General features: G+C 36.6%; 1 protein-coding gene across 2 annotated transcripts in view; it reads left to right on the top strand.

The window, feature by feature from the left end:
- The window catches only part of LOC121422331, a 28,124-nt gene extending 4,864 nt beyond the window's left edge, over positions 1-23,260 (top strand). The window contains exons 2-13 of one of the 2 annotated variants that reach the window (XM_041617298.1): positions 3,585-3,775; positions 4,743-4,923; positions 5,867-5,981; positions 8,441-8,653; positions 9,167-9,362; positions 10,862-11,021; positions 11,777-12,000; positions 15,321-15,457; positions 16,177-16,371; positions 17,231-18,192; positions 19,333-19,450; positions 20,334-23,260. In XM_041617298.1, the coding sequence (XP_041473232.1) occupies positions 3,625-3,775; positions 4,743-4,923; positions 5,867-5,981; positions 8,441-8,653; positions 9,167-9,362; positions 10,862-11,021; positions 11,777-12,000; positions 15,321-15,457; positions 16,177-16,371; positions 17,231-18,192; positions 19,333-19,450; positions 20,334-20,399 (2,718 nt within the window). In that variant the 5' untranslated portion in view covers positions 3,585-3,624 and the 3' untranslated portion in view covers positions 20,400-23,260. The remainder of the gene's footprint in view (positions 1-3,584; positions 3,776-4,742; positions 4,924-5,866; positions 5,982-8,440; positions 8,654-9,166; positions 9,363-10,861; positions 11,022-11,776; positions 12,001-15,320; positions 15,458-16,176; positions 16,372-17,230; positions 18,193-19,332; positions 19,451-20,333) is intronic. The other variant, XM_041617299.1, reaches the window with a different exon arrangement.
- Positions 23,261-23,605: the final 345 nt, after the last annotated feature.

The following is a 23,605-nucleotide window of genomic DNA, read 5'->3' as shown; positions in this document are numbered from 1 at the left end:
GGATATCAACATGATCAAAGGGGTTTAGAATGTAAGAATTTAATGAAGAAATGAGGTTATTTTGATCGTGATATAGACGGTCAGACCTACATGTGTTTTACTGTTATTACTGGCGGCGTGTGGGCTGTGGCGGTATCCACAGATAGGTGTTCTGGATATAACCACACGCGTGTGGCTGGATGGTAAAGACACACGCGTGTGGCTGTATACACTGCCTTTAAAGTTTTGCTTATTTTCAACAAAATAGTTTAATTAGTTATATGAACGAGCCATTACATCCAAATGGGAGAGTTGATGACATCACTCACTATTTCTTTTGTATTTTGTTATATGAAATATTTCGATTTTCTCGTCATTGTCATGTAAAATGAAGTTTCATTCCTCCCTAAACACGTGGAATTCCATTATTTTAACATTTTGTGCCTCAGGCAAGGAGGTCCTAATTGTCAAATTCGTAAAAATTGAAATATTGTATAATTCAAACAATAAAAAACAAAAGAAATAGTGAGTGACATCATCAACTCTCTCATTTGGATGTAACTGGCTCGTTCATATAACTGTTTTGTTGAAAATAAGCGAAACTTTGAAATGTCTTAACTTTCTTATTTTACATCCGATTTTGATGAAATTTTCAGCATTGTGCTTGTCTGATTTTTCTCTATTGATTCAAATCAACATTTTTCTGAGGTGGACTTGACCTTTAATGAATAAAAATTTTGAAAATGAACGTGACCAAAATGCAAATTAATATTCCCTCTTGGCATTGATTGCAAAAAAAACGAGAAAAATCAAGTTAAAATGAACAAAAACAGTGACTTACCTCGGCTGTCGTGCAAATTCACTTCCCCATTTTATACAATCTTATTAAGTACATAAACATATGGCCATTGAGTCCCCTGTACAGATTGCGCTAGAACCTCGGTCTCTGTATTTGGTGAGTGAAGCCAACGGAGTTCAGCTGAACAACCAACATAACAGAGACCGAAGCTTTTGGTCTAGGAGTGGCCTTACCATGCTTACTCTAGGCTTAGTTGAAAATAATGAATTTCTTTTGGTCTAACAGTTAGATCTATTCTGAGATGTGATTTACTGTGATTGATTATTTCGACTCTTGATCTTCATTAACCCAGGGAGTTCATGGGCCGGAGCTCCCTGGGTTACCGGTTAGATCTTCATTGGCCAACAGGAAGAACAACAAAAAAATGGCCTGCCGATGAGCATGTCATCATTCTCTGATAACTTGACTGCTAAAGATTTAGTGCAACTGACGACACAGTCTCAATTAGTTTGATGAAAGTTGAAATATGTTTTAGTTCATTGATTAGATCTAAATCTCATCTTGTGATGATCCACATTAGGGGTGTCGACCTGAAAATTCAAATTATATTATTTAGATGTTCAAGACTGCCAGGAAAAAGATTTAAAATGACACCAAGATGGTCAAAATCTGACCAGTGTTTGCCGAGGTACAGCTGATTCAAATTTCCAGAAATGGGAGATTTTCTGCCAGAGAATGGTCAAAATGACAAAAATATGTTTTTTGCCATTTTGTTAACTGCCTATTTTAAAACTTGATTAAGTGTAGAGTCCGGTCTTTCTTGGGGCATCTAACATGCAAACCACCAACAAGTACCTGAAAAATCGGGTCCCAAATATTTTGTGTTTTCCTGTTGCACTGCTTATAATCTAAATATTTGACACACATAATATGGACATTGTTTCAGTCATTAATCTTAGTCTTTTCATCATTATTCTTGCAAATGTATGCAAATTATACACTGATTAAGTATCCAATTGTTCAATTTAGATTTCGATGACAACTTTTCAGTGTCTGCCGATAAGAAAACAATTTCATTACCAACCCTTGTACTATTTTCAATATTCATGTAATTTCTGAAGCCATTTCTTAACTCATGAACATTTGCATACATTTAAAAACACTGATTGGTCCATCGTGCAGATTACGTCATGACCACATGGTCATCAAAATAATTCATTCAGGCCGTGTGTGGAAGTATCGCTAGCGAGAAGAATATTCAGTCTTATGTACATGAAATAATCTTGGTTCGTGATTGGATCACTCGGTATAGTCTGTACTAAAAAATCATTGAGATTCAGAAATTTCATGCATATTCATTAGGCCCGTTTTGAAAGTCCATTTTTGATGCACGTGTACACGGCGTGTTTTTCGGTCGTGTACACGTGTACACGTTGTAAACACTGAGTGCGAGTTCTGTTTTCATGTCGACACGGACCCGCATCAATATGTCATAAAAAGGGGTCTATATAGCCTAAGTTACGGTTTTAAAGCTTACCTGAGAAGTTTGAAGTATCAATCCACAAAAATTGGTGCAAATTAAAAGTTTACTCGGCTTAGCAGCGCATTAAATTAATAAAGAATGCAAAAGAAAATCAGTGCAGGGCCCTAGCTATCGCCGACGCTCGGTGGATGCGCATTTTGTATACTGTACCGTACATCCATGCACAGATCGCTGCAGAATAAGTGTAACTGAAGTTATCGATTAATTTTCATTATTATGTTGCCAATTTGAAGAGCGTTTGTTTGTAGGCTTGTGTGCGAGCGTATAACACGTAAGTTGTAGTAATGATCGCTATCGCAATTGGTGATTCTCAAATTGACTCTGAGTGTGATTGAGCAACGCTTTTGAGACCGGAGCAGACCCATTTCGTGCCGATTTCGTGGTACAAAAACGTGAGTCTCCAGAAAGAATGTGGATTAAATTGGCGATTTTGGAAGTGAACTCACTCTGGATTAATTGAAATATGTTGACATATTAGTAATTAAAACATGTGCAGTGTCTGAGAACTAAGATTTAATGTGAGGCTGTGAGCTTGTTTATGCAGATGCTACCGTGTACACGGTGATGGAATTTAGTACACGTGCACTGACTTGACCGTGCGTGTACACGTGTACCCGAAACGGGCCTAATATTCATGCAATGCTCCGAAACTCGGACATCAATTGATTTTGTGCATGTTGCAACAGATTCTATAAACAAATTTACTATCAGCCAATCAGACTTAAGCGTTTCAGTAACTTTTAACTGTTGTTGCATATTAACAAATTTTAATGAAGCAGGCCCCAGTTTGACTTACACATATAGGAGATGTTAAGAACTCAATTATTTTGTATACATGTATTCTGGTCTGAAATCATACTTCCAGTCAGGCGATTAATTGACTTGGGACGGTCGACTTGTGCAGTGTCTACTGTACTATTAAAAATAATTTGTTAAATTAAGATATAAAGTACATGTATATGTGCAGTTATTTTCAGATTCAAAATCATTTTTTTCACTTCTCTTTGAAAATGCACAATAATACCAAAATACAAATAAAATGCTTACTGTACAACAGAATAATGAACAATGATCACCGTTGTATGGTGAATGAGGAAGAAAGACAGAAAGCCATTGGCCTATCGAGGTCTAATCCCTAAATACCATACCATGGTAAAAATACTTACACAATTTACCGTACTAACAATTTACCAACACATAGAAAAGGGAAAATAATAGAGTACCTTGTTTTAAAACAGTGATCCTTTCAAATTTGATCCTTAGATTTGCATCAGACAGGTAGTGAAAAGAAAAAGTGTGCATCATGCCGAAGCGGCGGCAAGGACTGATCCTTTATGACACAATCTCAGTGAAATCCCAAAGCGGTGACTGCAACATTCAGCTCTGTTTTGGGGACATCACAAAACTCAAGCAAGAGGATAAAGTGGATGTCATTTTTGTGTCTTCTTTTGGGAGTGAGTATAAAACATTACCAGAATATGTTATTCATAATGTAACAGAGGTTTTGTCAAAGGGATGTTTGTTATGGTAATTCAAGCAATTGAAGACAAGTTCATAGATCTGAGGATCTCTTTAAAGGATCTTTGTGTATTTATTTCATGACATTATTAAGTAGATTTTTATGATTATTATCTAATTCAAATATAGATTTTACCTGCAAAATTTAAAGCTGAGAAAAAAAATTGTGAATTTGTATGTCATATGACTATAATAATAATAATAAGAAAAAGAATGTTAGATTTATTATGATCTATGTTGAATGTACCCTTGCCACTAATGTAATTTATGTAGAAAGTGAAGTCCTGATTATCAGTGATTCATATTGCATGCAGATTCTTGATCATCTTTGTTCGAAAATCAGAACTTATTTCAACATTAGCTTTTCTTTTTTTATGACAGTCTTAAACTTTTAGCCCCAAAAATGCAATAAATTTCACGAATCATTATTTGTATGATATGTGTAATAAAACGACTAGATAACTCATGGTGGCCCAATCAGTCCACAAAATTTATTAGTTTCTTATTTTTGGTGGCCCGCAAAGCAAATATGGTGGCCCTAAAACAATAGAAAACATTGCAATCTATCAAAACTTTGGGAGCCTAACTGTGCCACCAAGTGTGGGCTTTCACAAAAGTTTGGTGGTCGACTCTCTTTTTTTTGGTTGCCCTTGGCCACTGGTAATGTCAAGCCCTGCTTAAAAGAAATTTGAAAAATAAAACATTGTCTCGATTATACTACTTCTAGCCCAGCTATATATTTATAAACACAGCAAGTGGCAGTGCTGAACCTCCATGCTATCTATTGGTTCATTGACAATTGATAATGGTTTGCACCATTGCAGGATGTCAATATTATAAAATCATTCAGTCATATTTTCTTATCTCCTTGGTATTATGTTTTTCTATTTTCATAATGACTAGATAACTATGATAAGATGCCAGGCACCGTTATTGGTGCTTTGTATGAAAACTTGGGCATTGATGTAAGGAAGCTAGCTGACGATAAGGAAGAAGACCTCAGATCTCTTTATTCATGCTGGTGGTCCAAACCACTACCTTCAAAGATACCCTACAATAGACTTCTTTGCTTTGAAAGCAGGAGGTAATAACCTTTTGTATTATTTGTAACATAAACCAGTGAAAATATCTCCGCCTACTACACCATCATCACCACCATTATCATCATTATCAACTTAATCATCATGAACATCATCATTTATCACTATCTTTTTCATTACTATCATCCACATCATCATAATTGTTATTTTTGTGGAGTGTCTTTCTAGTATATTCAAGGAGAGTATCAATATCACCACCACCACCATTATCATCATCATCATATCATCATCACCATCATTAAATTGTCATCATCACCATCATCATAGTCGTCACCATCGTCATCATCATCACCATCATCTCCCTTCATCATCATAATCACCACCACTATCATCATCATGTTCGCTTTTTTTTTTTAAACAGTCTGATTCTGAGTGCAGATTGCAGATGGCATGAAGAAATTGAATACATTTATTAAGTTGTCTATGAGTATTTTGGCCCATATTCTGAAGTATGATTTTACTTTTGGCCGTGTTCTATTTTATGTGCCAAAACATTGTGGGAAGCTGAATACATCCAAATATTTTAACATATTAAAAAACATATTTACAGTGTTATTTCCTCAATATTGAAGAAAACTACAACATATTTCATAGTAGTTCCCCCCCCCCCCGACAGTTATCAATGGGCTGATGAGTGAGGGCTCAATCAATGTAAAATAAACACTATTAGAGACTTTTGTTAATTATGCCTCGTTATAGGTAAAGCCCAAACTTAGACCAGAAAATTAAATTTAAATGGAGTTCAGAATAAGGGCCTAAATTTTTTACGAAATTTTATTTCATTCAAATACAAATCATTCTAGTTTTCAGTTTATGGTAGAGTATTATTGTTCTCTTTGATGTGCTTCCAATTTTGTATCTAAAGGCTGACAGATATAATTAATAGAAATAAATGGTCTATGCATTTTCCTTCTATTTTGTCATCAGACGTCGTGCAGGGCGCCCTCAAGAGTTAGTCGGCCATGCCTTCCGATGCCTGGTCCCTATCCTAAAGAACAAAGATGCAAGTGTCATCACTCCCTTACTCAGCACTGGCAATCAGGTATTTTAGTCTTGTATTTCCACAGGGGGGGGGGCTCGCATGTTTTCAACAAATTTGCATGATAAAGTAGAAAATAATGCAATCTTTAGGGCTGTGCAACTAATTCATTAATGAATCAATAGTATATGAATTTTAAAATTTGGCTGTAAATCTGTAATCAAGACCACAAACTACAATTTTTTTTAAAGAGACTCTAGGGGATTCTGATCAAATGTACTTGTACATGTAGCCTACATTGAAAAATGGAACCTTATCAAAATGTTTTATGTATCATATTGATTCTATATCAACAATTGGGTTTTTGTCAATGATGATTTTCAGCCATTTTATTTCAATCATGAGCAAAAGAAAATATTTTTTTTACGATCAATTTTTGAATTGCAGTTGGAATCGAACATGTATGAAATCATGTTTTTGAGCTATTTAATATAAAGTCTGACAAACTTTTAAAGCTGTCGCATAACTTCAGAACAGCATACTTAGGCAACACAAAGTACATGTACATGCATGTCTCAAAAGTTTGCTGAAGAATTCAAAGAAAAAAGTTATGAAACCAGTGCTGTGTTTAAGCACATCTGAATGACCTGAATACATGTACCTTGTATTCATTAGTGCTCGTTTCCATGTTATTTCCTGGCTCAGGATGTACAATCAGTGCGTAGATTAAGTAAACGGTGCACGTATCCGGCTAGCAGGCAAAGTCAATCAAAGGATGTAGATGTATAATATGTTTACGGATGTGAATGTGTTTTGTAAGCTCCTGTCTGACCCACCAGTCCTTGATTTATTGTGTACATGGTCTCTAATAATCACTCGCTTTACCACAATGAAAAATAAAAACACAAATGCAATCTAAAATTGGTGATTTATCAAATAAATAATTATGAATGTCCAAAAAAGACAATTTCTTACACAACACCAGCATTGCAAATAAAATGAATGATAGTTTTAAAGCAAATAATCACTGTCGTGAAGGAGATGGGCAAACTATCACTTCCGAGGTAAGCTGGATATACATTTAGCTATCTTTATGAAACGAAGCTGACGGAAGATAGGAGTACATCCAGCTTGCCAAGAAGTGATAGTTTGCCTTGTCACCTGAAATCAAGATCTGATTTGCTTTACATGTATATTCTGCATTTAGAACCCCTATAAACTAAGAAACTAATAATCATATGTCTCTTATTTGATTTAACACCTTAAGAGACCCCCTGCTTAAAGAAGAGCCAGAAAATTACAGGAAGTGATTCATTCTGAAACCATAATGATAATTGAGATGAAGGTCATTATTATGCATGTGTCATGGCGATGCATGTTATCCTGTTGCAGTGTTGGTTTTTCATAAGTGTAGTAGGCCTACATGTATATGTTGATTTGAAAATATTCTTTAGCCAAATCAATATAATCCCGCAAAAAATAAAACAACCATAAATGAAAAAAAAATAGATGAAGAAAACGGAATAAACATCTCCTTGAATAAAATTAATTAAAGCCATACAGACCAGAAGAATTGTGATGATTTTCTTCCCCCTCTGTCTTTCTTTCTCCCCACCCACCTCCCACTTGGCTCTATCTTTCCCAGATTTCCACTATCTATTTTTCTTCTGTCATTTTGTACTTCCTACATGTATATCCTTCAAGTATACAGTTATCCTTCTTTCTCACCCAATACCTAAATTCTTGAATTGTATATCTCACTCTATCTTTTTTTTCTCTTTGTCAGTCTGTCTCTGTCTCTCTCTCTCTTGTTTCCTCCCTCTTCTCTGTATTTTTCTTACATTTATAATGTGTTAAGCGTTGTGAAACGATGATGTATTGTAAGAGCGCTATATAAATGAACATATTGTTATTATGTGATTATTATTTCATTCTTGTTATAATATAGTTAGTTTAGTCTGCCATACTCTAGTGTAGTTGATAGCCTTGCACACACCTGTATGGCACCATTTTAAAAGTCGGAGCCACTTTTACCTTCAGGAATCCTGCAAGTGGCTTTTATTTTCCACTCTCATTTCATCATAGACAAAGCAATGTTTACTTCAGGAAAGTGTCCATGAAAAGTCACCTACCTTGTTTAAGGTAGGATCCCTGCTGAAAGGTTTTGCATGATAATAATGATAATAACGGTACATTTACCCAGGGTAGCAACTTCAGTTCCAAAAACTGTTCTCCCAGCTGGCCCTGCTATTATTATTACCCCGGCTAAGCTAGGCTACCTATTCAGGTGCACGCAGCTTTTTGAGGAATTACTTCCTGCCAGTACCCATTTATCTCACCTGGGTTGAGTGCAGCATACTGTGGATGAATTCCTTGCTGAAGGAAACTACAGTACGCCGTGGCTAGGATTTGAACCCACGACCCTCTGTTTCAAAGTCCAGAGACTAATCCACTTGGCCACGACGCTCCACATACCGTAGACTTTTGACAAGTTGCTTTACCTCACTTCCATCCCTTGACAGGGCTATGACCCTCGGGTGATGTTGGAGGGGATGATCCAAGCAGCGATCAGCTGGGTCAAGGCCGGACTTCCCATCAGGCTCCTCAAGATCGTCGTCTACGCGACCATCAAAGATGACGGAGAGATCAACTTCCTCCGAGGGGCGGATCGCGACATCCTGGACAAGTTTGAAGAGCTCAAGTCGAGATACGAGTCTGCTAATCTTATCCCACAGGTATGATTAAGAAAGTGATTACCCTTTTGTCTTTTTTCACCATTTCCCCTCTACATGTATGTATTTCAAATAAGGTGTAAGACTCAAAACAAATGAGCAAGGAACCTTTGCTCATTTACCCTCTTGTCAGCTTCCAAAGAGTTCCCATGCTTTAAACTGTTTGTTTGGGGTTTTTTGCAGGAGTTTTGCATTTTTATTCATAAATCAATAAATAAATCAACATCTTCATATTACAAAATTATGACTGAATACATTCTAAATATTAGAGTCGAAGAGATGAATAGACAGAGACTGATAATATATTATACATAAATCATGTGATAAAGTAAGTTGGGTAAAATACGGTAGCCACCTATTATGAGCACAAAGCGGCTTGAAGTTTACAATGAAAATTAAATTGTGACATTTGTCTGCTTCCCATAATTATAGCTCTGATTAAGACCATGGTCTAAAGTGAAAACCAGACTTCGTAATACAGGCCATGAAATTTTCCTAACATGTCAATGTATGCAGGAGGTGACCTTGGAGTACGATGTGTACCTGTCCTTCAGCGACAAGGACCAGGAGATTGCTGATAAGATCCAGGCTCAGCTCCTGGAGGAGAAACCAGACATCCGTATCTTCACTGCCAGACAGAAGGTAGATACAGAGGTCTTCTGGCAGGAGCAGATGTATGAGTGGGTCTCCAAGTCTGCCAGAGTTGTCACAGGTGAGAGTCACCGTGGGGTGTCAGTATATGGAGGGTCCTGTCATTTCCTCATGCAATTATCTAGTATAGCCATCTTCTATTGGAATTTTCATGTGTAGGTTTACATTTATTATACCGGTCTGTTGGCTCAGTTGGTAGAGCATCTGTCTCACAACCGGGAGGTCGGGGGTTCAAACCCCGGCCGCGTCAGACCAAAAGACGTTAAAAAAATGGGAGTTGCTGCTACCCTTTTTTGGCGCTCAACGATTAAAGAGATAGAGCCTCCTGGATCTGGTGCTGCACAGTGGCTGCCGGGCCCTCCATCAATTGGGCAAAGCAAATTTTCAGAGTATTTCATTTTATATTTTGAACAATAAAATATGGATTTTCATCATTTTTCATAATAAAAATATATGTATATGATGATATGTGCTGGACACATGGAGAGCTAGCTTTGAGCATGGATGCTCTCTCACAATCATGCTTTTTTCTCTCTCTCCTGTCACGGTCATTTCTCATGGAGGGGGGTTACATGTACATAGCACAGCATCTGTGTGCCCTAATAGGCTTACTGCAATCTCATGTGTCCAATAGTGGTGGAAGGCGAAAACGGGTTGAAGGTTTAGATGCTGGGTTATTTCATCATGAATATAAAAAAATGAATATATAAATATGATAATTTCATCTCAGCCATTTATTTTGGGAAATTGTTAGATAAGCAGAATAAAGTAGCATAGTACATAATTGCAAGTTAGGTTCCACCAGGCATTTACTTGATATTTCACTAGAAAGCTGTATACCAGCATTAATAACCACCTGTTCAAGTCTGAGGCCTTGGGAAATCTGTAAGTTGAAATGTATATCTTTATGCTTTATGAAGCTCTGATTAATGCTGGTACTTATAAAGATGCCAGATAGTACTATGTGAGGCGTCAGATGGGCTGGCACTGAATTAAGAATAATTCATTTATAAGGTCAACTATCCCATATAATAATTTTTTTGTGTGTGTATTACCCAAGTTTCTCCAGTTTTTCTTTACTTCATGAATTGCTCAAGTCATGAAAATCTGAAAACGTAACAAATTTTCATAAAACTTAAACACAGAGACAAATGATTTCAGGAAGGACAAAGAGATTGTCAGGTATAGTTACTTAGCCCATGTTGTGGGTTTTATATGTGGTTTATTTATATATGTGAGTTTTGTGGATAAAAACTTCTTCAATTTTTTACCATGTTATTGTTTGAGGTTCTGTTAGAATTTTTAGAGACCCACTTTTCTCTTTAAAGAAAATGTTAAAAAGTTGTTAATTTTCAGATTATGAAGATCATTCATATGTATGTACAATAATTCGGGTAGATTCGAAATGATTAGAAACCCCTGTAAAGTATGAATCGCATATAACATTAATGCATGCTTGCTCTTTGAAACAAATTATATACTCTCATACATTGTTCCATTGCAGCTCAAACTTATTCACTATAATTTGCTTGCATGTTCCTTTTGTTTTCACCCCCAAAGTCCTCAGCTCCAACTACCTGGCTTCAGAATCCTGTTTGGAACAGTACAATATAGCCCTCTGTTGTAACAGGCAAGCGCATCGCAATCTTCTGGCGCCATTTTTTGTGGAGACCGTGACCCTCCCGACTTACATGGGTCTTGTGCAGTACGCAGACTGCAGGTATATTTGTTTTCGTATCAATCACTGTTGGGATGTACATGTATAATTTTTTAAATGCATTTTCTTTTTAATCCTTTAAACCATTTAAAATCAATGTGAATCAATGTCGCATGCATTTTAAAACAAAATATTTTTATTTTTCAAACCCTACAATTGATGCACATTATTTTTGCGAATTAAGGTTATATTTTTATTCGGCTGTTCAGTTTATAGTTAAGAGTGGAAAAAGGGTGATCTACACATGAGACATTCATACCCTTCTAGCTTTCAGTAATAGTTGGTGATGTTACAATGTATGCCTTGTCTATGGCCTGTAATTTTGAAGGTGAATTGTTACATGTAATCATCACTTTCATGAAGAAATACACATGGGGTCCGCTTTGATAGTGCAGTCTTTTGATAAAAAATTGGATTGTTTGACAAATAAGTGCATTGGTGTAGTAAGATATTTGTGTGTATATTGCACCATTGATGATGTATTATTGTGCTTATTATGCCACTTCCCTGCCCCCTACACTCATTTTTTTCTTCAATAGAAAAATGATTTATATGCACTTTTATTTCTGACCGTGTAGTCTTTTAAAATATTGTGCCTTTCAATTACTGGTTTCTTTTTTTTTCTTAAAAATTGCATGCCAAATTCTGTGCTTTTTAGCACCCATATGAAAAAGTATTATTTTTCTTTAAAGCTGTTTTTCTTTGTTTTGTTTGTTTGTCTTCATTTTGTGGCCCGACTATGACATTGCACAATACAGGGAAAACATGGACTCTAGCATTGCTCAGGCATGCAGACAATTGGTCAAATCACTCACGGCCACAGACAAAGTGGTCAAGGTTGCCTCTACGGATCCCTACCACTACGATGTCTTTGTGTCGTATTGCCATGCCGACACAGACCGGGCCACGCCCCTCGTCAACCGCTTGAAGAAGCTAAACCCCAAGCTTAAGATATTTTATGACATACAGGAGCTGAAGACTGGTGAGGGTTTCCTCCTCTGCACTTTCCTCTCTCACTATATCACACCAAACATAACCCATGTTAATAACGCATTTCTACTTCAGTCTTTAGCCATTTGCATTCTGTAGACTACATGCACTTGCTCACTCTACATGTTCCAAATGCACATGATATACTTAACTTGTCTTTGGCCCGCATTCTGAAGTCGGGTTTAACTTAAACTCGGGTTTCAAGTTGTGGTTTAAGAATGGAAAGCCAATTGTTACATAAATCACGAACAGTAGAGATGTCACATATTTCAGTTCATTTGGCTCTCAAATCATTCATAATTGTCTAGGAAGTATAAATATATGATTGTCTTCACCATCGATGAATCAGGAAAGAGCACAGCAAACATAAGAATTATGCAACTTAATAAAAATTTTGACACATTTAGCTTCCCATAATTTTAGCGCAGTGTTAGACCATGGTCTAAATTAAACCTGACTTAAGAATACAGGCCTTTGAGTTCAGCCTTGTATACTTTTCATACCACTCGTAGATTTTCAATGCTCCTCTAATGCAATTCTCCGTATGCCTGTATCACTGCTTTCATCCTGCTATCTTCACCAACTGCAATAATTGTTGTCTCTGTTTTAATATTACTATTGCCTTTCCAAGTGGAGTTTGTTTTTTGCACATGCACATCTAATCCATTTGTAAGTTTGCGGATTCTTTTTTCCCTTTCTCTTGTCATGTGTGTTGCCGCCAATTCTGAAAATGTTTTACTCTCCATTTGTCTTTTTCATGATTAGTCTTTTTTCACAAGGCACAACCATTTGTGATGCAATTGATAGAAATTTAATTTGATGCATTGGATATATTTTGTATCGACCCCCTTCTTCTTTTCAGCACTGTATCACAAATGTTAGTGATTGATTGAAGAACGCTTTCCAATTGATTGTATTGAGCAGAATGTGCGATCATCATTGCTAAAAATCAATTGTATGAAGACTTGCTAAGCTTTGTGTAACAAGACCCATGTGCATGATAATGCATTATGTTGCCTACATGTAATTGCTTTTAAACATGAAATTAATCCATTTTCTTTTATCTTAAACAGGAGGGGGTGCTCTCTCTCCCTCTCTCACTCTTTCTTTCTTTCTCTCTCTGACTTTCTCATTCTCATTATGTATATTTAAAAAAAAGCAGAGGACCGTTTCATAAAGCTGTTCGTAAGTTACATGTACAAATGATAACCATTTCTTGTGCTAAATGATCTCCCTATGAAACTGATTTAGCACCTATAAACAGGTTTCAATCATGTGGAAAGTTGTGCATAACTTTACAAACAGCTTTATGAAACACCACCCATATGTCTTGGTATATCATCAATGCATTATACCTAGATTACATCACACTATATCACGCTGTTGCAGCATATGAAATGCGTGAGGATGACGGGTGATTTCGTCCTCGTGACATCCCAAACGCCTGTGAATTCCCCCCAAAATGCATGCTTTGGGGCTACCATTCTTTCTAGAATCGCCCCCAAGATCTGTCACAATCAACATTCAAGATTATGTTCTTACCATGGCATGATAGTGATATTTCCATTTACTACATAACTGCTTGTTGCCCTTAAAATGAACAAAATACTAGTAGCCCCTAAAATTCTGTATTTGCCCCATTTTGGAAAAATAGCCCCTAACAAGCAAACATTATTTCCTACCCTGCTTTGTTGTATATACATGTGCACTTTCTTCTAATGTCATTACCCTATGCACTTTCTTTTTTCATGAGTTATCAATTTTATATATGTATGTCTTGTGGTGTTTTGTATTGTTGATGAAACGTAATTGCATTTGATGTACTGGTATCTGTATTCTGTTTGTGTAATAGGATCAAGAGATTAGTGGCTGTCTCAGAAAAGTTGGACATTGTAAATAGTTACAGGTTTTTTTGTGTGTCTTTTCTAATCTCGTCTTTAAATGAGATTTTTCAAATATATTATTCATACTAGAGGATGGAGGTTCAAGAAAGTACATGTATCTTGATACTGTATGATTCCGTTTGAAACTTTGCATACAAAGTGTCTGAAATTGATGCAATCATCGTGTGAACTTTTGACAAATAGAGACATGATATTATTTGAGCTATAATATTTTTGATACCTAATTTTGTGCAAATCCATAATGTGAGGGGTAAGAATATGGGGGATCCAGGGAGTGTTTCATGAAGTAAATTGTATTTGATTTTCAGACGTATTCATCCCGAGCCAATCGGGTTCAAGGATTTCAGTAGCTTATAACAGCTTCATGAAATGTTCCCCCTACCCCTGTTCTTGTCTGCCTCCAATGGACAAAGAATCCATATATTTAGGGGTGGTATGATCTAGTTGATGTCATTGGACTGCAGAGCTACCAAGTCTCACAGATTATGCCTGAAACTCAAGCATTTTGGACTCTTGTTCAGCCCCTCAAATCTCTGTCTCACGCAACTACCACAGCCTTTCCCCATATACATTGTACACAATGTCTGTGATCTCACTCAGATTCACAGAAAATCTCACGCGTAGCTGGTCTTTGAACTTGGCCTTTCTGGGACTGTAGATCACAAAGTTCAATTTTGAATCTCGATGCAGCATTAAACATCCTTTGGCAAGGCATTGTTCTACATATTGCTACACTCAATCTATGTGGGATAAATGGCTTCTCAGCAGTAATGTATTTCTTGATATGCTAAAGCTCCTCATCAACAGCTATGGAAAAGCTGGGGTTTAGCAACCGGAGTTTCTTATATAGCCACTATTACATTTATGAAGCTTGAAAATCTGGAGGCTAACCCAAAGTAAACTCCAAATCAAATCCTTACTACATGTACAGTACATGTAAACAGAAAGAACCAAATTTGGTAATAATAATATAACATATTTGTATACATGTAGCACTCATATCCACCTTGTAGGTACTCAAGGCACTCTTACATGTATATTTCCCTGGTTCAGCTAATCTACCGGTTCTGGTACTCATAGCTCTTTGAGGAATTACTTTTGCCGGTACCCATTTACCTCACCTAGGTTAAGTGCAGCCTATTGCAGAAGGAAGTTGGATAATAATAATATGTGACATTTATATAGCCCTCAATACAAATCCTGATCAGACACTCTTGCATTCAAGGAATACCTTCCTACTGGGTATCCATTTAATACACCTAGGTGGAGAGTGGCAAATGTAGATAAACTCCTTGCCAAAGGATGCAAGTGCTGTGCTGGGATTTGAACCCCGGACCTCGTGGTTCAAAGTCCGGAGACTTATCCTCAGAGTTACAACACCTCTATATTGTTTTTTTTATCTGTACAGGTCATGAATGGCAACGGACACTGTACCACTCTATTGATGGGTCATCCTGCATGATCGCTCTCATATCACCCAAGTATCTCAGATCAGCTGTGTGTATGGAGGAGTATAGTCTAGCCCAAGTCAAACATCTCTCACAAGTAAGTGATGTGTTAGGAGTCGTAAATTGTTGTGACATCATTCATGTAAAATATATATTAAATATTTAAATTCTCATCCATGGTGTGTTCTATATACACTTCATATACATGTAACTTGTCGACCCAGCACACAGGCCCCACACAGGCCCGTAATAAATGTTGGTGGTGCATGAATTATGAAACACACAAATTGTTGACCTGTTCAGTTTCCAAAGACATGTTACATTATTTTGGGTTCTCTTCACATGTAAAAATAATAATATGCAATTATATAGCGCCATCTGTCTACGTATAATCTATTCCGAGGTTTATTATTATTATTATTATCCCAGCTTTAGCTCGAGCTGCACAGTGTGGGTTAATTTCTTGCTGAAGAAAAACATGCCATGGCTTGAGATTTGATCCCACGACCCTCTGTTTCAAAGTCTGGACACTAATCCAGAGGGGCATAATGCTTCTTTGTGGTAATGAACATTGGTGGCATGTGACTTACTAAACACGCAAATTGTTGGCCCCTTTAGTTTTCATGTGCGCAAAAATGCCCTTAGCAGCATGCATGACAGCATTGCATGAGGTAGTTTTTTGCACCAATGCAGTGTGCAAAAATGTTTTGCTAAAGGTTGACAAGACAAAATATGGATGAATCATCCCCTTGAAACCTCAAATGGACTTTCATTTCCAGTCCTCAGAAACATTGAATGATTTATTATCACCCACAGGATCCTCTTCACCTGATACCAGTCTGTATCTGTGACGGCATCGAGGAGGACTTTGCCAAGATATCACACATCCCCATGTTAGATGCTCGCCCTGGTGCCTATGACGACGCTGTCAACAGCATCTGCTCTGCTGTGGTGTCTTGGCTCGATACCAGCTCATTCCTACACCTTGACACACTACTCACCAAGAATCCAGTTAGTTTCCTTCTATTATCACAAAGGTGGTTTCAATTTTACCTTGGTACAATTGAAACCACCTTTGTAAAGTTGAGCCACTATGTTTGCTTTAATGAATATTTCAAGAACTTGCCTTGCTAAATATTACTTGACAACTGTAGATGCCATTTGCAGACCATAGATTTGAATAATTTCATGGCAAGGCCATTTTTCTATGTTATGCACATATACATGTAGGTAAAAATTAAAAGGCACAACAAATCTCCAAGGCCAATAGAAGGGGCATGAAGGGCTGTCAGCAGGGGCACCCATCATCATAGCCTTCAATGGCCTTGGATTAACTTAATCTTTTTTTTCGACTGATAGCAATCAAATTTTCACCAATCTGCTCCTCTTATTACCTGGTATCTCCCAGAACAACATTGGAACGCCTTTGATCTGCAATGAAATATGTCCAAGAAATATAAAACAATAACAAGACAAGAAAATCTATGAATACAAATCGACTAAAATGAAGTCTTTTTATACATTATCTTTGTTATGAATTGTGAATGAGAGATTTGTAGCCGCCCAAGTGTTAGTCCAGATTGGACATTGATGAATGAAAGCTCTCTTTCCCAATGCTAACATAGAGTGCCTGCTTAGTCCCAATCTATAGTCCAATGCCAATTCCCCCTCCCCCCATCTCCTCTGGCACTGGCCCTCAATGTTAACTTAGCTTTGGGAAAGAGAGTTTCCATACATCAATGTCCAATCTGGACTACCCAAGCGTTAACTGAAATCCTTGTCGTTCTGTTTGTAGTGGTAGGTATAGTTTTGAGATACCACCAGATGTATATAATGATTCTGATAGCAGATTTGTTCATATTTTCTGTAGGACAATCAGGTGAACATCCCGGATATGATGGAGAAACTGAGAGCAGCACGGTTCTGGGCTGAATACAGGAAAACCATTATATCTGTGAAGATATTCCCACCTACGATGGATAAGCTAACAGATGATGAAGATAGGACCACGGCCAAAGAAATTTGTGAAGATGCAGAGGGAGAGAAAAAGAACAACAAGGAAGAGGAAATGAAGGAAGATACCTGCATTGAAGGGGGTCTAGATGGCAAAGAAGAAGCTAGGAATATCTGCAAAGATCTCCAGGGTCTTGAGGTGAAAGATGGAAAGAAGGACACAGTGAAAGATGAAGAAAATGAAGCACTGCCCGATGAACAGGAAAAGACGTTAGTGAATGTTGGTGTTGCTGAGAAAGCAGACATGGCTGTTAAATCTGCACTCACGCACAGTGGTGCTGGAAGTGCAACAAAATCAGAGAAGACTTCCAAGTCGGAAACTGTTGTCATTAGCTACCACCAGACTGACATCAAGTTCGTCCACTTCCTCAAGGAGCTCTTCAAGACGTATGTCCCTAACCTTGTTCTCAAGTCTGAATTTGAGACAGAGCAGATGAGACTTGATAGCCTTGAGGAAGCAGATGCTATCATCGCTCTCCTGTCGCCGCAGTACATTGAGTCACCACAGCATGTCGAGGAGTTCCACATAGGTCTTTGGAGGCAGCGCGTAAGCCCTGAGGAAGCACCTCTCCTTGTTCCGGTCCAGGTGGCCCTCCTGCCAAAGCGGCCCACCTACTTCCAGCTGGTGGGGTACCCAGTCAACACCTGGGACGCCATGTGGGCTGATCTCTTGGGGATTCAGGACATCAGATCACCTGAAGGAATTGACAAAATACGCCATGATATTGGTAAAGCCAACTTGCCAAAGGTGTCCCCAGATGAGCTACACCCTCTGACTGAAGCTGCTCAGGTTGTCATATCCTCGATCAAATCAAGGAGGTGAGTAGATTGTTCAATAAGCACACTAAAAAAATTGATATCTTTTTTTTACAGTGAAACCTGTCTATAGTGGCCACACAAGAGAAGCACAAAATATGGCCTTAAAATGCAGGTGGCTGCTATGTTCTTACACAATCTGCCTCCATGAGAGTCAGTTTTAGTGGTCACTATAGACAGGTGGCTGCTATAGACAGGTTCTTATGCACACAATCTGCCTCCATGGGAATCAGTTTTAGTGGTCACTATAGACAGGTGGCTGCTATAGACAGGTTCTTATACACACAATCTGCCTCCATGGGAATCAGTTTTATTGGTCACTATAGAAAGGTGGCCACTACCACAGGTCTGACTGCATTATTTTGGAAGATCATTTCAAGATGATTATGCTTGACTGTAATTGTTTTTATGTTATGGTTTGAGAATGTATCCCTGTATTAAACCTAATGAAATAGCAATAATAAACAAATGTTATAATTAAATTGCAACTTAATTGAAATCTTTTACTTGATAGCCGTCTAGAAATATGGAAAAACGGCCCTTTGGTGACACAATAGGTGAACCATTTGCCCGTATTCTAAAGTGTGGTGTAATTTAGGCCATGGTCTATTAAACTCTTGTGTTAAAGTTATGAGGAGTCAAAATAAAGTTATGAGGTGCCAAAAAAGTTCTGTGAACAATGTATGTTTCTAATCACCGTACTGTATTGTCATGCAATCATGGCTGAAAAAAACAATTCAGTTATTATTCTCTGACAGTTATGAGTAACCTGAGTGACAGATGGGCTGCTAAACGAACCCTTTTTATTTTATAGAGATTTGTGTCACAATTGGCTATCCATAACCAAACTGCACCTTTAAACCAGAGATTGAATTAAACCCGAGTTCAGAATATGGGCCATTGTGTGTAAACAATGGTTTGACCCTCCTAATGTTTGTCTGATGAAAACGATCCAGTACCACTGATGAAACATGTACCAAACTCACTTATTTCAGCAGATGTGTATAAATAAGTAGCTGGGAGAACTGCGCCTATCAATGATTTTAACAGAAACATGGCGTAATGCAAATGCTGTAGATCATTGTCATCATCATCATTGAACTTTAAACTTTAATATGTAATTGGTAATTTTTTTTATCATAGGAATATCACCGTTGAAGATCCACCTCGTGTTCGGCCAGCCCTTGTGAACACTGTCAAACTACAGAATGAGCTTGCAACTCTCAAAGAAGATTCTGAATGCACATCAGTATTAGATCAGGTTAGTGATACTACTTTGGCAAAGATTGTTTGGATGAAAGTTCAGATTTTTAAAACATATTCAATAATGAGTTTGATTTTTGTGATCTGTTGTGCCATTCTTATTCATGTGTCACTCCCTTCAAATACCTATGGTCAACACTAAATTTCAGTGTCAGAGTATAGTGCAACTTCAGAGATGCTCAAATTTGCCATTTATGATATTACCCTTACTTTCCTGCCTTGAGTAATCAGTCCAGGTAGCGGTAGAAGTATAGAAAGGTAATGTTGTGGCCAAGGATAATAGAAGCAAAGCTTCTGAGTCTAGCCTTGGCTGAACTTGAAAGAAAGGCAATCTGAGTGTGTGTAGGGTCATAAGACAGAGAAACGAGAAATGGGACAGCAGTTGCCCAGTCACGTTCGATTGGAAACAGGGAATTCATAACCAGGGACACCGCGCCAATCTGCAGTCATGAATAGATTACCCCTTAGTCAAAATTTTACTTCATTTTCACTTTTGTTTAAAATAAATCATGTTTGGTTGCTGTACCAATACACTACAACCTGTATTTTGAACTCTGGTTTAATTCAAATTCTTAATCTGTGGAAAGCCAATTTTTACTGGTATCTCTAACAGTACAAGTTCAGTTTGTCAGCCTATTTAACACTCAAATCATTCACAACAGACTGGGAATCTGCATAAATGGAATAGTTCTCGTTTTCAATTAGGAAAGAACCAAGTAAAGATAGGGAACATAAAATGTTGTAATGCAGTTCCCATAAATGTGACACAAAGTTAGACCATGGCCTTAGTTAAACTGGACTTCAGAAAACATGCAGAGAAATGATTTTAATAGTCATAACCTTGTTTTTGAATCCTTTTTATCTTTGTATAATTTATGCAGTATCTGGTTTCTGTGCCAATTTATGAAGGAGAGGCCTCACCCAGTAAGACTTGTACCATCTTGTGAAGAAAAAAAAAAGTGTATGATAAAAGGTGAAAGGTCAGCAATAGGTCGCTCATTGCACAGCCCTCGCTATGCAGCATTAGAACTTCATCATCGGGCAGAGGAAATGGCTGGCTTTTTAATCATGAATCCATTGTGATATTAATTGATATTGTAATTATATTTTGAATTGTTTGATGAGAGAAATGAGTTGAGGGAGGAGGAGAAGAAGGATTGGAAGACCACTTCAAGCTTTCCCATTACACGTAAAACTGGTTTCATCTACACTGGTTACCATTATTAAGCTAGTTAAGAAAGTAGATGAGGACCTGGTTATACTAACTGTTCAGAAAATGTGATGTGTTGATTTTTTCTATGCCACAGCTTTAATACTTTGATTGGTGCTCACTTAATATTATAAAGAGTGACCGTGAACTCGCCTTGCTTTGATCAAAACATGACTTCTAATTTACATGAAGTATGCATTTTCTTAAATTGTAACACGATATTACATATTCATGTGTCTATTTGATTGCATAACTGTATAACTGAACTTGACTGAAATAGATTTGATGACATATCTTTATAATGATTAGCATAATCATAATTGGTACATTAATACTCAAAGCCAAACACAAGTATGTTGTATACCTATATGAGGAGCAAACTGTCGTTTGTAAATTTGCTCATAACTTAAGAACAGCTTTATGAAACACCCACATACTAGGTTATTGTCATATATTTACTGAGAGTAGAAGATGGAGAGATGATGATTTCAAATGGGGATTAAAAGGTAAGAGAGAGATAGGCAAGCAAGTATCGTTTAGTGCAAGATGATTTTTTTGAAAAGGATTCAGTGACCAAATTTTACTTTCTTTTTTTAGGCTTGCAATGTCCAATCATAGTTGTAAAATGAGGAATAGCAATTTCATTTCTTTGACCAATTCTGCTATTGGGATCAATTCTATTGCATGAATATTGAAAATGTAACATTAATCATGAACATGTTGCAGTTTATAAAATGTTATTCTCTATTATTTGTCTTAGTGCCAAACTAACATAGTTAACCGGATACATATTTTGTGGAAATATTTTGAGGACTTTTATTTGAGAAGAATTGTATTTTTAGAAATTCTTAGAATTTTCTTGAAAAAGTTATACCAACTTTATTCATAAATCCATTGATGTTAACTTATACTTGTTGTCATAAGAGTGGATACCTTTCTCATATTATACAAATATTAGAGTTGATATTGTATGTTTTTCTTCAGAAGTATACTCATTTCAAAGTAAGGAATAATTTCTTAATCGGATAATTGAAAACTATGATTATACCAGTGAATCACAATGTAATATTTTTAGTGTGTCAGGTTTTGGTTACATTTTTGATAAATGTATGTATTTGTTTCTATTAGTTGTTGGTATTTAGTGCAATAACAGATTTTTTTATATATATATATTTAAAGTATATTTTTACTGTTAGTTAATATCTCAATTAATGTCAAATGTCACAATTAATGTTGATGTCAGTTAATGTCACAATTTCACTTTATTACTAGGTAATATGAATGTTTATGCCCTAAACAGTTGGGATGTAGAGGATTATGACTTGAATTTGTGCTTTTCAAGGTAAATTTTGCAATTTTACATAAGTAGTTTATCTTTATATATAGGCCTACATGTATACACACACATATATACCTATTAAATTGGCTGGAAATGTCAGGATGCAGTATTTGTCTCCATCGGTCTGATACCCACTCATGTGAAGTACATGCTCAACGGGCGCATTTCCAGAAGGCTCTAAAAATTATTGAGAAAGTATGATGAAATTGAAATATAAACAGAATTTCAAATTGTTCACAAATCTGTCTGAAATAAAAAAAAAACTTAAGGGATGGGGAAATTCGTAAATAGGTGTTATTAATTATAACAGGAAAGAAGGATGAAAAACATCTGGGCCGATGACACAAAGCTTAGCAATCATCGCACAACATTTTTATTTGCGATTGATTACAATGACTACAGTATACAATCAATTGTAAAAATCAAGCGTATGATTAATCACTTACCTTTGTGCTGCGTAACCCAAGGCTACATAAAAGGTTTACGATCAATCCCTATAGGCAGTGCCGGTCAAGATTACATGCTTGTTGCTTTCCAACGCTGACCAGAAACCAGTCAGAATTGTTTTTGTGACACAGGGCCCTGATCAGAGGAATATCACACCTGCCAACCAGTACGTTTTTACAACCAAAATACGGCAGCACGTTTTTTCTTTAAAAAATATTTTTGGTTAAAAAGATTGTAATTTATTCAGAAAAATCATCTCTATATGTCTCTGTTTCATAAAACTTACACAAATATGGTTATAAGATCAATGTAATTTCAGACAACTTGGTTTTATTTTCAATCATTTTGTTAAAACCAGGGTGAGATATACACATGTTTCAATGTTTTTTTTTCATCTGCAAGAGCAGTGCGCATTGTAGCTTTCATACAGCTTGAGCGCCACGCATTTTATTATGAAATACTCTTTTTGGGGGGAAAATACAGTTTTTTTTAACACAGAATACAATTTTTCATTCCCAGAGGTTGACAGGTCTAGAATATCATAATATTTAATGTTATCAATCTTGCTGCATAATTTGCTCCAAGGCAATATTTGAAATCAGATGTAAGCTAGCTTTCTACTTTAATGTACCTAGAGATCCAGCAATGATCCTCATCTATCTAATAATAGCTGGATTTTTAAAGCGCTGCTAGTATTACATCGGCTATAGCTGTACTGCCTACTGGTGCTTTAGCTGGCATTGGAGGAATTGCTTCCTGCCTGGTACCCATTCTCCTCACCTGGGTTGAGTGCAGCACAATGTGGGTAAATTTCTTGCTGGGGAAAAATACACAAACAAAAATTGGGTGAACATTGTAATTGTACTTATTTATAATGCATATCATCATTGCATAATTGTGTTTTACATTGTACCTTGTACTAGATGCTGAATTTCAGGAAGAAGTAATAAATTGTTTTTAAGGGACCAGAAAAATATAGCAATTAAGGCTATGAAATTATATATGTAGCAAAATGAAATATTATGCATTCAATTATGGAACAAGTCATTTGTACAGAATGCAATTACAAATTTATGCAATGTTTTTTAATAATATTTTATATAGGGTCTACAGATTATGTATACTGTTAACAAATTTATGCAATTTTTTTAGTGATA

Source organism: Lytechinus variegatus, chromosome 10, assembly GCF_018143015.1.
Source record: "Lytechinus variegatus isolate NC3 chromosome 10, Lvar_3.0, whole genome shotgun sequence".
NCBI classification, from domain to species: Eukaryota; Metazoa; Echinodermata; class Echinoidea; order Temnopleuroida; family Toxopneustidae; genus Lytechinus; species Lytechinus variegatus.
The sequence above is the reverse complement of the archived record's forward strand: the minus strand, read 5'-3'. Positions and strand labels throughout refer to the sequence as shown.